Below are 16,585 nucleotides of genomic sequence, written 5' to 3'. Positions count from 1 at the left end.
AGAAGTGAAGCAGGGAATGGCGGGTGACGAGGCAGACTTGGGGAGAGCACGGAGAGGCTTGTGTGCTATGCTGAAGGCGGGGGACTCACGTGTGAGGACAGAGAGCCTCTGAAAAGCAATGTCAGATACAAGCCCCTGGGGTGCAGGGTGGAGGCTGGCATGCTCTGCAGCTCCCTGCTCCCAGAGAGTGGCAAGGCCGTGCTGTGGAGGGTGGGAGGCCTGTGCGCAGAGTCCCTGGAAGACCCCACCGCCGCTCCCACCCCAAGCATGTCCTTCTCTCCTCCCTGCTCATCTGGGGCCCCTCCTTTCACCACACTGCTGTCTGCTTCCCCAGGTGGATGAGAGGAAGAGACAATCCAACCTCCAGGTCATGTGTGCATTTTCACTTGGGCCTCGGGGACAACCGCATGACCTGCCCTTCCCCGAGCTCCTGGGACTGGACGACAGAGGCCCTGCCCTCGTCCTCTCCTCACAGTGCTTAGGTGCACCCAGCAGTGTCCCCCAGATGCATGGAGAACTGAAGGGGAGCCCAAAGGACTGGGAATCCAATGCAGCTGACTTTGCTGCTCCCCTGCAGCGCAGTGGAGGAACGCAGTGTCCAGATGTTTCTCCCTCGTTACCAATGCTCTCCAGCAGAGGTAGCCTTGAGTACTGGGCTGACTTCGTTGGGTTCACTTCTCTTAGATTTTTGACTGATGACTGATCCCTCACTAGCTTCTAGTTCTTAAATGCTTTTAAAGAGGTTTTTCTTTTCTTTTTAAAATCTCTTTTGGCTTTTTAAATTGTCCTCAGTGTGAGATTTGACAGAAAGTCCGTAGGCAACCTCCTTAGTCCAGGTGACAGATGATAGAACTGAGGCAGTTCCCTAGTCCTTCAGACTCCCTCTTTCCTATGAAACTATTTCTCATCCTTTATCTCATCTCCTCGTTTCTCCTTAAATACCAACATCTCCTCCTTCATTCCCAATCTTAACTATTAGTCTTGCTTCCTGTTTCACTGAGAAAAAAGAAGCAATCTGAAGAGAACACCCACATGCTCCCGCCTCCCAATACTCTCTCATCTGCGTCTCTCCCCATCCACTCTGCTCTCCCAACTGTTGCAATGCACGAACTTTCCAGACTCTCCCGTGAGGCCGTGGCCTCCTCTTGTGCAGGGGACCCGAAGCTACTGCCTACCTACAGACATGGCTCCAGCAGCTCTCCTTTCTCCTGCAACATCAAATCTCCCCTCTCTACGGACATTTCCGTCAGAACCAAAACATGTTACAATATCTCCCTCTAAAAGAAAAGCTTTTCCTGATTCCATATCTCTTACATTTGGCTTCCATCCATTTTTATACTTCTCCCAGCAGCAAAACTCCTTCAAAGAGTTGTTGACACTCCCTGTCTCTATCTCTTCCTCTCTCATTTCTTCTTGAACCTACTCTGAGCTGGCTTTTAGCCCCACCATTCCACAGAGCAGTTTTTCTCAAGGTCACCAATGATCTCCAGGTTGCCAAGTCCAATGGCCAATTCTCAGGACTCATTTTACTTGCTCTGTCAGTGGCAGCTCTCACTCCCACCGTGTTAAACCACTTCCTCACTTAGTATCCGGTTCTCCTCCCACCTCACTAGCTTCTCCTCCCATAGACTCTAAACAGAATAGAAGGAGTGCCCAGGGTTCAGTCCTGGGGGGTTTCTTTTCTCTGTCTCTGCTAAGGGACCTAGCGCCCTAGGTGATCTCAACAAGTCTAAATGGCTACATGCTGCTGACCGGTCAAATTTCTATCTCCAGCCTAGACTCCCCTGAACTCCAGGTTCACACGGTCAATTGTTCACGCTCCATGTCCACCGAGATGTCTCATAGGAATCACAAAATTAACATGTCCAAGAACAAACGCCTAATTGCACCCCTCCTAAATCTTAATCTTTCCCATTCAGTACATGGCAACTCCATTCTGCCAGTTGCTCAAGTCAAAAACTTTGGCGTCAACCTTGACTTCTCTCTTTCTTTCATAGCCATATACAATCCTGTCAAATCCTGTCATTTTTACCTTCAAAAGATGGGCCAAATCACTGTCCTCACTACTGGCCAAAGTCACCATCATACCTTACTTGGATTATTTCAGTAGCCTCTTAACTGGTCCTCCAACAATCTGTTATCCACACAGAAGCCAGAGCGACCCTTTAAAAATACAGCAGATCATGATGCACCTCGCTCAGTCTTCCAGGGGCTTCCGTCACACTCAGTGTAAAAGCCAAACTCTCTACAATAGATCACAAGGTCCCAGGTGATGGGGCCTCTGTTAGCTCTCTGGTCTCCTCCCCTTCTGCTGTCCCCAGTCACTCGAACATGTCACCCACTGTGCTAACCGTTCCTCCGCCCGGCCTGGAAGGATGTGGCTGTAAAATGCACTCTCCCCCTCGCCTCAGCATTTTTAATACATTTCTTTTTCCTAGAACGTCTTTCTTTCCCTCGTCTATTGTAGCCAAACTCCTACCACATCCAACCAACTTCTCATTCCCCACATTTCAGTCAAAGGCTTCATCTCTGAAGGCTCGACGGAGGGTGGTTTGGATTCCTGGGCACTCGCTCTTCCCCACCAAGCAGCTCTGCCCACTCCGAGAGGCGCGGTGCCAGCCCCCAAGCCTCAGCCTTGCTTAGGAGAGCTCACTTCTCTTGTTTCATGCCAGGGGAAGCCTTAGAGTCAGGGCTCCAGATCAGCATATCGTTGCCACATCCTCCTGCCTTTCCTTCACCAGCATTTCTCTCTTCTGAGCTCCAGGAGCATTTGGCACACACCTTTACCAGAAAACATAGCTTATGGCTTGCCAGTCTATCCTCTGTTAGCCCAGCAGCGGATCCACAAGTTAAGTGTCACAGTTGGCTCGGTATCTCCAGTGCCTTGTCCTCTTCTTGGCACATAGCTGTTTAATAAATGTTTATGGAAAAACATAATTCCCAAAGGACATGAGCAGGGTTGTATAAATAAGAATAACTGCAATGACTATTTGATTTATAAAATGTCATTAAATATGCTATTCCACAACATATCTATTGTCCTGTGTGAGCTAAAATCATTTGCAGGGTTCAAACTGGAGGTTTTCTAGATCTGTCTTCTGACATGAGATATTTTTCACCTTCTAATAACTCTTACCTATTAGTTCAAAGGCTTTAAAGGAAGGGAGGTCACATTTGGAAAGAAATGGAAAAGTCTTTTTTAGGCAATATTTGTCTTCTGTTTGGCAAACATTTCATCACTGACTTGGTTTCAGTGGGGGATGAGCCTGGGGCAGGTGGAATCCTGTGCTGGGGCTCAGGCTGCTGTAGGGCCCAGCAGGTCCTGAGTCACAGGCTCGCCTGAGCAGCCAAGGGCCGTGGTACTCCTCCATCAGGCAATGCCAGGGCATATCGAAAAGCTCAAGCAGGAGGCTTCACCGCATCTCTAGCCTCCCAGGCTTCAAGCAGCTGAAGATAAAAAAGAAACAAAACTGAGATCACCGCCCTCTGGCGGCATACATCTCTGGCTTATTACTGCTGAACTGTTTCGAAATACTGTCTGCATGCTAATTTGTTTTGGAGTCATCCAAAGCTTTGAGGAGTATTTTGGAAAAATATTCCCAGGCAGTCCCTTAAGCTCTTCCTAAATCACATTCATTTTTCGCCTCTCACGGGTGCTTTGGTATTGGTGGGTGGCTGGACCATGCTTTCAGGAGCTGCCACTCCTGCAGATCTTGGTGGGTGGCCCTACTGGCCCACCCTGGGGACAGTGCAGGCTCAGGGCCTGGAAAGGACTGCATGAGAGGATGGTCTTATGGGTCTCAGTGAAACGAATGTCCCTTCTCAAGTTCAAGGCTAGTCTTCCCACCTGTGCTTTGGATCTCAAACCCCCTGCTTCTTCAAGTATCTTGCCTTATCAAACAGCTTTTTTCCCCTTATCTTCAAAGTCTGTTTCCTCGGAAAATTCAGTTCAAATGTCAGTTACTTGGAGAATCTTTCTTGATTCTCCTCTGCCCTCCAAACCTATCCTAAGCTTGATTAGATGTTCCTCCTAGACCCCTATAATACGAACGCATTTCTCTGTTAGAGCGCGTGTCACAACATTAAGCAGACCAGTCCCTGTTTGAGGGTGAAGATTTTATTTTGATTTTTGTATACGTGAAGCTTATTAGAACTGCAGGAGACAGTAAGTGAAAGTTCAATAAATGTGTGTGGAATATAATAACCACTTTAATTATCTCATGAATCATATTTAAATTTTCTAATCCAGGTCCCTCATTCTATAGAAAATACACTGAGGTCCAGAGAAGTTGAATAACTTGCCTAAGGCCTCCCAATCAGCCAGGGGAAGATAGAGGGCTACCATTTTGGACTCCTGACCAGTCAGAGATCCCTCTAGACTCTACTGACATTCCGTGCACCAACGGCATTGCGTATTTCCCACATTGGCATAAAAAGGACACAGTACACGCCATGTCCCTTTTATAATGTTTAGACTTTCCTAGTGTCTATGGCTTGGATAAAGTTTACGTTGATAGAAAGCTCAAAATCACGAGAAATGGACTATAATCAACCTTAAATGGGGCAGCCTGGGTCTGGCGGAGAGTACTGAGGTCTGAACTGGGTACTTTTTCAACAGGTATTTAGGTTGTTAAGTGGATTAAAAAGATGACTAGGATACTGTCTATGTCCTTGAGCAGCTGACAATCTAGCAGAGGGGTAAAGGCATAACCACAAATAAATGTAAGGCAGAATGTGATAAATCTTAAGTGAGTTAAGAATAAGAACGATGGATGTGCAAACATGGAAGAAATCACTCGAAGTTAGGGAAGTCAGGGACGATTCTGGGAAAGCTTCCACCTGTGAGAACACAAAAGATGAGCAGGATTTTGATAGAAGTGGATAGGGCCTTTCAGGTGGGAAGAGTAAAGCTTTACGAAGGCTACAATTTGTAGAGGAAATTATAAAGCATATCAGTAAAAGTATCCATCCATCCATCAACCCATCTATCTATCTTCTACTTATTCCTGGAATGGCAAATGGCAGAGTAAGGAGCAAATCCTTCCCCGTAAAAGGAATAAAATGGCCCAAATTTCTAGATATTGAGCAAAGGTATACAACAAATCAAGAAGCATTTATTCGAGAAAAATGACTGACCCTCAGGGAAGAACAGTGTGGTGTTTTAGCCTCAGGCTGCTCCCATCCCCTTCCAGCTCCATCAGCAGGCAGTTCTCCCAGGGCAGGACAAGCTGGCAGGGGATGACTTGATTCTGAGTGTGAAAAACTCCATTCCCCCAGCATTGTTAGAAAGAGAAGCAATCTCAGTGGCAAATCAGTGGGAAAGATCAACGTAGCTGACCTGAGGTTTTGGTTCTGGTTGAGACCAGCAACAGATTGGCAGACCGGCCAAATATTTAACAGGGAGATAGATCCATGGAATGAGACAAACACAGTGTACCTTGCCACATATCCCTAGTGGTTTGGAACGCTGCATGCAAGGGCAAGGCAGAGCACACGTTCAGGGGAGACCAGAGAGAGCCCTAGCTATCTGCATACATTCCTGGCTGAATGTGAGGCTTTGGACACAGGCAGAAAACACATGCGAGGGCCCAGGGTAAAGCAAGAGCTAGGGAAGACTTGTAAATGGCCTGAACTTTACGTGTGTTCCTCAACCTACAAACGGATCCACTGGCAAAGGGTGGAACTGCTTACTGGCTAAAGGTATTTGAGTGCAACTCTGACAAATCATTGGCTGACCACTAGGCTATACTGACACATGGGTGACTCCTAGGAAGCCAGATTTTAAAATATAAATAAGATTTAAAAGATACAAGACTGAGCAGAGACATCAGCAGCATTCACCACAGAAAAGACGATATCCATAGAAGTAGTCCAGGGAAATCATTAAGCAAAAAAAAAAAAAAAAACAGCAATAGCATCAACCACCACCTCCCTGAGTGGAAGAGATCAGACCAGAATCCAGATCAGAATCCAGAATCCAGACCAGAATCCAGACATATTACCTAAAATGTCTAGTTTTCAACAAAAAATGACAACATATGCAAAGAAACAGAAGAGTGACCTATTTTGGGGAGAAAAAAAGCAGTCAATAAACATTGTCTCTGTCCCTGACCTCCACCCACTAGATGCCAGTAGCACCACTCCCCAGTCATGACAATCAAAAATGTTTTCAGACATTGCTGAATGTCTCCCGGGGGAGGTAGGGCAAAATCAGCCCTGTGTTGAGAGCCACTGCTGTAAAGCTACAGTAATCAGCATAATGTCCACGCACAGGCAAAGATATAGATCAACGGGACAAAATTCAGAATATGGAAATAAAACCTTACATTTACAGTTGACATTTCTCAAAGGCGCCAAAGCAATTTAATAGAGAAAGGATAGTCTTTTCAATAAAGAGTACTGGGATAATTCGATACCCACATGCAAAAATGACTTTAGACCCTTACCAAACATGAGAAATCAACTCAAAATGGATCATAGACCTAAATGGAAGAGCTAAAACTATAAACCCTTTAGAAGCAAACACAGGTCTAAAGTCTTTGTGGCCTTGGATTAGGCAAAAAAGGACAATCTATAAAAGAAAGTATTGATAAACTGCCCGTTACCAAAATTAAAATATTTTGCATTTCAAAATACACCATCAAAAGACAAACTATTATCTTAGAGAAAATAAATACAAAATATATAAAGAACTCTTACAACGCAACAAGACCAATAATCCAATTTTTTAAATGGGCAAAATATTTGAACAGATGTTTTACCAAAGACATATGCGCGGCTAATAGCACAGATGCTCAACATCATTAGTCATTAGGGAAATGCGAATTAAAACCACACTGAGATACAACTTCACATCCACTAGAAAGGCTATAAAAAAGACAGACAACAACAAGCGTTGGTGGGGATGTGGAGAAAGTGGTACTCTCACCCTTGTACATTGCTGGTGGGAATGTAAAAACAGTCCCTTTGGAAGACAGTATGATAATTTCTTAACAAGTTATGTATAACTTTACCATATTACCCAGCAATTCCGTTCCGAAACACACACCCAAGAAACATGAAAACATACGTCCACACAGACCTGTACGCAAATGTTCATCACAGCATTACTGAACAGCCAAAAAGTGGAAGCAATCCAAGTGTCTATCAATTGCTGAATGGATAAACAAAATATGGCATATCCATAAAATGAAATATTTTCAGCAATAAAATGGAAGAAATTCTTGATACTTTCTACAACATAAATAAAGCTTGAAAACACTATGCTAGGTTAAAGAAGCCAGATGCAAAGACTACATATGTATGATGTCATTTATACGAAACGTCCAGAAAAGGCAAACTTACAAAGACAAAAGGCAGATGAGTGGTTGCCAAGGGCTGGGACAGGAATGGAGATCGACTGTAAATGGGCATGCAGGACCTTTGTGGATCTTTGTGGGAGCGCTGTACAGCTCTGTAAGCTTACTAAACATCACTGAAATTCCCACTTAGAACGGGAAAGTTTTATTTTATGTCAATTGTACCTCAATAAAGCTGTTCATTTTTTTAAAAAGTTAAACAAGCAAATAGCGAAAAATTAATTCTCACATCCTTACCACACAAAGATAACTTTTAGTTTGTTTTTTTGCTGCATGTGTTTTAACAAAAAGTGATTTTTACTATACAGTTCTTAAACTGCTTGGTTCATATATATTACGGATATATTTGCATGCCATTAAACCTTTTTAAATAACAAAAACTGCACGAATCTTATTTCATAGAATAGTGAATGACAAAACTGGAAAACCATCTTAAAGACCATTTAATGCCTTCATTTTAAACCCTTTTAGTTTCAGTTTCCTTATGTCTAAAAAAAGAAAGTAGAACTAGAGGGTTTTCTCGGCCCTTTACTGCCCTGTTCTAATTGCCCTCCCCTCTGTATTAAATTGTTTCTATTCCTTTAGGAATGCTTATTCCATTCTGTTGCTAATGAAAATAATTAAAAACAGCTACCAAAGTTGTGAGCATATTTCTGGCCAGGAACATAGATTTTTCTCATTTAATTCTCCTAAAAATTCTGTATTATTCCCCTTTTACAGGCAAGAAAATTGATTTTCTTGAGAAAAGGGAAGGAAGGGGAGTTAATGCTTAATGGTTACAGAGATTAATGATGTTCTGGGAAATAGTGATGAGCGAATCTAACACTGTTCATGTAATTATTAACGCCACTGGAGTGTACACTTAAAAATGGTTAAAATAGTAAATTTTACCACAAAAAAATTTAAAAAAAAGGAAATTCGTGTTAGGTCAGCTGACAAGGTGAAGTATCTCACCATCTGAACCAGTACTGTTTTTTTAACAGCTTTATTGACATATAATTGGCATAACATGGTGCAAATTTAAGGTGTACAACATGATTTATGTATATATTGTGCAGTGATGACCACAATAAGCTTAGTTAACATATCCATCACTTCACAGTTACCTTTTTTGTGTGTGTGGTGAGAACACTGAAGACCTACTCTCTCAGCAACTTTTAAGTATACAATACAGTATTGTTAACTATAGTCACCAACCATGCTGTCCATCACATCCCCAGGACTTCTGTCTAAATGTAAGTTTGCACCCTTTGACCAACATCTTCCCATTTCCCCCACCCCCCAGGCCCTGGCATTCACCAATCTACTCTCTGTTTCTATGATGAACCCATACTCTTCTTGTTGGAGGAGAGAGATTACCGGGAGAATTTACTCTGCCATGATGCTGACGTCACCTCCTGAACCCATGCTCTTAACATGAATGCTATTTGCATGCTGTCAGTCTTTTGTAACCTGATGAAATGACGGAAATTTCAGGCATCTGGCAAACAGAGAGAGGTCCAGATTTTATCAAATTAGTCAGAGAACCTTATTCTTTTACCCGGTCCTGTTTTAATTGCTTCTGAAAAGGTAAGTCCACCACTAATTTTGATACATCCGCAATATACATTTCCTAGTTTAAATTTTTGATCAAGTTGAAATCCACTCTGCCAGGAAGAATCAGGCCTTGAGGATGTAAATTAGCTTTTATTTCAGGCTTTACCACTACCTTCTTTGATGCTCCATGGGTACAGAGTTTTAAATATCCTGTACTTTTATAGCATTGATAGATTAAACTACTACAGTCTAGCTGATCCTATTTCTCAAGCTCCTTAGGCCTATTTCTGCCCAAGAATCACTTAAGCAGGGCCAGGTCAGATTTCAATGCGACAGAATGAGAGCCACTGACTGAGGCAATTTTTAAGCTTGAAGATCTCAGAGGCTGGACACTACTACTACTAGTACTACTACTACTACTAGTACTACTACTACTACTAGTACTACTACTAGTACCACTCCTCCTCCTCCTCCTACTATAAAATCTTACAGTATTAAGCCATATAGGTCTATAGTTTGTTTTCTTAAAATTAGATGGAATAAAAACCACCCTTTAAGCAAGCTCTTCGTCTCTCTATAACATCAAAGAATATGATGATTAGCTGAACCAAAAGAAATACTATCTGAATGTAGGAGACTGTCGACTACATTTACTGTGAAAGCCAAAGTTGCTCTGTAAATAGGAGGATGACTGAACTGGGCTGCCATCACTGGGTGCAAATGAAGGACAAATGATGACTTTTCACTTAAAGAATATCTTTATTTGATCTTTAATATACAATATTACCTTTATTTTGTAAAAATTACACATGGAGAGCATGACTGGAAATCAGTCCAGGAGCAGCCAGTGGGTACTGATTTCGGAGGTTATACTAACCCCACTTATTTGTTTAGGGAAAAATTCTATCAGTGAATTTGAGACCAGTGAGACTGAGGGACAGCACCTCAAATTCCAAATCCAGTAATTAAAACTGGAGATAATTTAATCCAATGGAAACTAATTTCTAAATTTTCTAAAACACAATTTTTCCCAAGAAAGAGCTGAGCTTATCTCCATGTAGTTTTCTGGTACGCAATTTGCAGTAGAGTTCTGTAGCATTCAAAGAGCTGCAAGACATCTGCAATAGTTGGAAATCCTCTGCATACGAACATGTATGTATGTGGGTTTATGTGTTTGTGTATTTACACTGACACTCAGCTGAAGCCATCTGTACAGCATGTTGGACTTAGAAAGGCAGCTCATTTATAATGTGCTCCCCCTACCACTCTGAACACAGGCTTTGCCTCCTCTAGAGTTTCCAAAAAATAGTGAAATACTTGATGAACTTCTTAGTGAAAAATCTATTCTCTCAGGATGATTGGTGCATTGCAATGCATATAAGAGTAATACGTGTCAGGTAATTTTATGAGCAATTTCATGAGTTCTGCTGGGCTCAAACAAAGTTTAAAATGGATCAGTCGTTCAACAGTGGAAGTGCAAGGCTGAGGGAAAGAGATGCTTTAATTTAAAGATGACGTGTATTGGCATTTGGAAATAATGCCATTGATGTGTAAAGGATTTGAAGTATTATGCGAGAAAAGAGGAAGGGAAACTGCTTTTGGATATACCTTTGCTTTGTACTTGGATTTAGGCTGCTCTAGAGGTAACAGGTGCAGGACCCTTTTACAGTCTAAAAAAGGAACAGTGGCTGCTAAATGGCAAATGAGGCACATAACCCAGTCTTTGTTGCTTAAAATTGTTCAAGAGATTGATTTCTACAGCACAAAGGTCAGAAATTCTATCATATTCTTGTCACAGGGGTCTAAAAAGTACTCAAGGGGAGGAATTTTTGCAGCTCCAGCAATCCAGAGTCCTAGTGCAAAGGTCAACGAGCAGGGTGAACTTACAGAGAATGTAATTTGACACCACAGAGACTCTTCCTGTCACATGGGAACTCTGGAATTGTGGCATTAAATGACAAGGCAAGGATACTGGTTGATAGCACATCCTAAGAACAAAAAATCCACCTCTTTCATGATAGTCATATCATATTGAAACCTGAACAAACTCTGGAAGAATATGTCTATTTTCAAGACAACAAAATATATAGCTTTAGGTTACACAAATACATACAATCGTACACACATCTTTTTGCTTTAAAGATAAATTATGTAACTCAAAACAGAAAAAAGATGCAAATCAAAAATTACAGAGTCTTCCACAAATTAAACTTGGGATCAAGGGTTAACAACTATGACCCACGGGCCAAATCCAGCCTTCATTACAAAGTTTTATTGGAACACAGCTACACCTCTTCATTTACATATTGTCTATGCCTGCTTTCACGTTTTGATGGCAGAACCGAGTACTAGAGATAGAGATCGTATGGCTCACAAAGCCTAAAATATTCATATCTGGCTGTTTACAGAAAAGCTTGCTGACCATTATAGATCAAAAAGAACAACTCCATCATGATCTGAACGAGCTAAAGTAACAGAAAATCATCTTCACCAATGTTCTCGAACCAGAGTAAGTGCATTAAAACATCTCCAGATCATATTTGGTTGCTCAAATATTCTGCTTAGAATTTGTGCAGCCAAAACCAGTTAACAACCGTATTTTTAACACACACAGACAGTATTAAAAATCTCCCTGTGTATAATTGTATTTACGTAAAGAGTGGATAAGATATGAGCTAGCCAATTTGAGGGTAAGGAGACCTAAAGAAAAGAACTCAAAATACTGTTAGTAGGAACTGTTATTTGGAACTTAGAAATATTTTAGTATATTTTTCTTTATATTTAAGAGCATGGGACCATTAGTAGGACCTACAGCAGGGCAAAAACAACTTATAACTGCAAGTTTTACCCTTGAATTATGTGACAAAATTTTTTGAATATATAATAAACAGCACTTCTATAAAACACTAATTTTTAATTATGTAATTAAAGTGATATAGCAAAATAAGAATGTTTTTCTTTCTTTCTAAAGTAAATATTTTAGTCAAAGTTGCATCAGAAATCAACTATTTCCTTGACATTTTCCAAGAGACTTTAGTTATTAACTAGAATTATAGCTGTTAGTATTTATATAGTAACACATTGTTTAAAATATATTATAAACCATTTTGTTTCCTCTTTAATTTAAATGAAATATAATATTAAGGATCTGTAATATGATTCATACTGGAAAACATTTAAAATGGTATGAACTACTCTTATACAGAAATTGCCACTGGAATCACGAAATGTTCTAATGCTTGAAAGTGCCTAGCCCGGTGCCTGGCACATAGTAGGGTCTCCATGTTTGTTCCTTTGTTCTCTCACTCACTCATGCATTCACTCAAAGAAATCCAGGCTTAAGGAGAAATTGTGTAATGAGAATGGCAAACACAATCTTTCATCAACAAATTTGTAGATTTGACAAAGACTTTGGCCATGGAGGGTGGAAATGAGAAGCTGATCGAAATTTCAATCTGCTTGATTAACATCTACCAAGTGAAGCCCTGGGTTGCCCTAGACGACATCACAGAGAATCAGGGTCAATAATCCACAAAAGGAATACATTAATATTCCTTAATGTATTTAATAGTTAAAATGAAAATTAATGTAATTAATAATTAAAAACCTCAATACCCAGGTTTTACTTTTACATATAAACATGTGCTCAAAGACAGGAATAATTTGGTGTCAGAGAGACATAAAACAGCATATACGTGCAACCCACCAGAAAGTAAGAACCCTCTGATGGGGACTTATTTTTCTGCGCTGGGACTTCTTTTTGGTTAGGGCCACAGACTCTGGGTTTTAACAACTTCATACTGGTTTGAATCAAAAAGTGTGATGCTAAAATTCTAAAAGAGAAGCAAATGTAGAAGTTAGAGGGGCGTTCAACATCTCTTTTTTTTTTCCTTTTATGTACCAACTGAACTATCTACTCTGCACCTTTGTGCCAGAGGCACAAAGTGAAGCGTCAGCGCTCTCAAGAGGCACCTGGAAAGAAGCATTTCTAGGCTCTTTGCAGAAGGTCTTATAAATGTAATGAGTATTTAACCTGAGTAATAAGGTCTACAAAATGCAAAGGACTGTAAAGGACAGAAGAAAGTAAAGAATACTCTTTACTACTAAGAATATAGTAAATATTTTACTTTACTAAGCAGCAAAGTAAATACTTTACTAAGCAGAAAAAGGATAAGGATTGATCTTGGAGGAAATAATTGCAAAACTCTGTTAACAAAAATAAAAGAAGACACTGGCAAGTCATTTGTAGCTGACTTTAATTTAATTGCCTTTGGTATTCAGAGAAGAAAAAAATGGAGGCATTGTTATAAGCTCTAATCTTCTCATCATCACAAGAAGGCAGCGGGTGGGTAAAGAAGACCCTTTCACTGTCCCTCTCAAACGCTTTTTTGTACCAGAGCTGGCCATGCTCGTACACTCCTCTGCCTTCTCTTATGTTCCAGTCATCTGAGAAATACAAAGAGAGCACGTGGGGCTGGGGATTCTGTCTTCTCATTCCTTGAGAAGTTCCTGGGGAACCAGGAAGGCCCCTTCACTCTGCATTCTTCCAAACAAAGTAGGGAAGGTTCATTGCCCTCTGCACAGCTCTGGGTTCTGCCAACTCAAATTTTTCATTTTTTAGTGACTCATAAGTGGGCTTGTGCTATTTTTAGGATAAAAATGAGGGCAAACATTTTTGAGAAGCAAATACTTTCCCTTTATCTTCTCAAGTTACAGTCATCTACCTTTCTCATTTAAAAATTTTTATTTTTCAAGAAGTAAAAGATATTACAATTTCAAAATATGTGCTAAACTTTAACTCTCTTAAAAACTCAATGCAACTGGCTGTCCCTCCTTGTTTTCTATGTATCCTGAAAATTCTTGGGGTGGTTACATTTATGGATCACTTACTGAACTGTGAGGACTGTTTGACTATTTGTGGTATAAGATGATCACCCTTAGAAAATATTTAATTATATTAATTTATTAAATCTTTTCCCAATTTAAATCTACTACATGCTAATAAAAGGTTAAAAAGGAAAGCTATCAAAATAAGGAAATAAACCTTCAGAATTCCAAGGTGAGCTTCTTGCACAAACATTGTTTCATGAAATCTTCAAAATCAGAGCAAATATCAAAATTAATTATATTACTCCCAACTTTTATCATCAAAGTAAGCTGTTTGTATTAAATGTAAAGAAGAAAAAAGTATCTTGCACTGTGACATAAATTCAAGGGTCAGAAAATTTATAATCATTAGCTATTTATCTTACAATATAGTTCCTGATAAATTTCTTTCCCACAAAATATAAAGAAATAGTAATTTCCTTAAAAAGAAATATCATTGAAAAATCTATTGATGGTAAAAGAAAGTCCCTTGGATATATGGATATAAATTTCCTGTAATATGATGAATTATACCACACTTTTATCACTAAAAATTATTTTGAAGCTTTTCTGATTCTTTGGATTTGTATAAATATCCTTGGAGAAATAAAGGTTGAATTTATTTTTTACATAAAATATTTGTGAAAAGCTCACTTATCTGATGAGATAATAAATAAAGGATCCCTTGTTCCCATGTCAGACAGAATATTTAAGGAAGTTTCACTGTATTTTGTTGTTGATTTAAAAAGTTGTGAAAGTAATTTGACTCATCAAGGTAAATTCAGAGCTGCATAATAGCATGGTGAATTTTGCCGAGCCACGCAAATAAGGCTGTAAGTTGAGGGATTCTACTAAGTTTATAATGAGGTTAAAAGTGGATAAAATTTACTTGGTAGATTTGCTGGTTTGGGGGAAATAATCTCCTACCAACAAAACCACGGCTTTCTCTCACAACAGTTTTCAGGGCAACAAACTTGGCATTTTCCCCACTTTTTATCATGCTACCAACACTAGACTGAACAACATGCACAAAATCCCAACCCAGGCTCGTAAGCAGTGCTTGTGACAAACAGCAGTTTCAATGATTCTATATGGAGACAAAGACTTGAAGAGCATTCTTTGTGAGATCACACCCCCAGAGAAAATTAAATTTAACCAAGACATTTTAGTGGAATAGATTGGGATTTGAAATGGTTGCCAGTCTGGTCATCCATCGGGAAACTTGAAAATTCAGACAGGGATAGGTACTTCTGTTTCTTTTTCGAGTCCTCCTGCTGCTGCTGCAGTTATACTGTTCTTCTGGTGTTGTTTATTTTAGTTCATTCCATTATTTAAAATGGAGAAAAAAGGGATAAACAATGAGTAAACATTTGATTTGAAAGCTGCTCCACTTTGGGAGGAAACAAGTGTATATTGGTTCCAAAGGCCATCTCTAACTCCTGCACGATGCTCCACATTCTTGGCTTATTCTTAGGAAGTCTAGTCTCCTGATTCCAGGACTCTAAAAACAATATAGTCGTGACAGGCGTAATTTCTCACGTGACCATTTCACCAAGAATCAAAGCACATCAGGTCTCTGTCCCACACACACCAGAATATGTTTTGGTCAGATACAAAATGGAATCATTTCAAAGTTGAGCTATCTACAAGCTGAAAGGTCCTGTGGGGAACAGTGACGTTTCACCCTGCCATGTTGACTTAAGAGGCCCAGGTTTTTAAAAGCCCCTCCTCCAGACTGATTTCTGTAGTGGTCCATGTAAACAAAACACAGGTGAGAATGGTCTTTCTGGAGCTGCTTTCATAGAACAGCAGGATTTCCTGAAAGTGTGGCGTTGGATAAATGTAACACTGGTAGAGGATGGGCCTCAGTATTAAACACCCAGTGGTCTAAAGGTAAAAGATCATCACCGGAGAAGAGCAGATACAAATATCTGAAAATAAAAGGGAGAAAAATGAGCTTCAATTAGGATCCAACAAGATCAAGTAATTTCAGTTATAATGGCAGAGGAACCAACACACTGTTTTGAGCAGCTTTGATGAAAAACACATCAGAGAACGAATCTCAGTCACTCAAATGATCTAAAACACAAAAACAGTATGTTCCAGAATAGCGCATAAGAAAATCCAGTAAGATGCCCAACTAGACCTCAAAATAAGACAGTTAAAAAACAAACTCCACATACCTGTCTGAAGCACAGAAAACAAGAATGCTGTAAAATGGTATAAAACAAACCACTTCATACTTTTTCAAAGACATTCTTTTAAAAAGAACATATAATATCAATGATATGTTTTGGCAGCTTAGAGAATGCATAGTATAAGTACACAATGATTAACTCATATTTATTTATTTGCTGAAGGAAATCAGTATAGTACGTTGTTTGGACATAGCAAGGACTTTTACACACTCCTGATACTATAGTAGTTTTTGCAGTTCTTGGAGCAGGTACTGCAAACTGTTAAATAAAAGTTTCAGAAACATTATGGATTTACAGAAGGATTAATAATTTATTAACCACTTTTAATAGGTAATAGCACTGTTTATATGAAGGCAAGGATTCCTGACCTCTCCATGAGCACTGCAAGTGACAGTGGCCACTTGGAAATTAAAAATGACAGTGTTAAAACACAACGATTCTTACCCATAATGTTGGGCAAATTCCAATCTGAATTCTATTAGGAGGTCCTCAAAGTGAGCCTAAACACCAACTATACAGAGTCAGGAAATCCAGGTTCTAACTCTTGATTTTAGCAATAACTAGCTGGGCCTTACTACACTTCATGGAAGAATTCCTTTATAGTGTTTTAGCTAAAACTTCTGTATT

The 16,585-nt window shown here is 39.9% G+C and overlaps 1 protein-coding gene across 3 annotated transcripts in view; it reads right to left on the bottom strand.

The window, feature by feature from the left end:
* Positions 1-3,052: 3,052 nt before the first annotated feature.
* Positions 3,053-16,585, bottom strand: part of MAN1A2 (mannosidase alpha class 1A member 2) — a 194,577-nt gene continuing 181,044 nt past the window's right edge. For 2 of the 3 annotated variants that reach the window (XM_046645241.1, XM_046645239.1), the window contains exon 13: positions 9,630-15,691. In XM_046645241.1, coding sequence (XP_046501197.1) covers positions 15,559-15,691 — 133 coding nt within the window. In that variant the 3' untranslated portion in view covers positions 9,630-15,558. Of the gene's footprint in view, positions 3,448-9,629; positions 15,692-16,585 lie in introns of those variants that run through there. The other variant, XM_046645240.1, reaches the window with a different exon arrangement.

The sequence above is a fragment of the Equus quagga genome, chromosome 18 (assembly GCF_021613505.1).
Source record: "Equus quagga isolate Etosha38 chromosome 18, UCLA_HA_Equagga_1.0, whole genome shotgun sequence".
Taxonomy (NCBI): Eukaryota; Metazoa; Chordata; class Mammalia; order Perissodactyla; family Equidae; genus Equus; species Equus quagga.
This window is presented reverse-complemented; position numbering and strand designations above follow the sequence as displayed.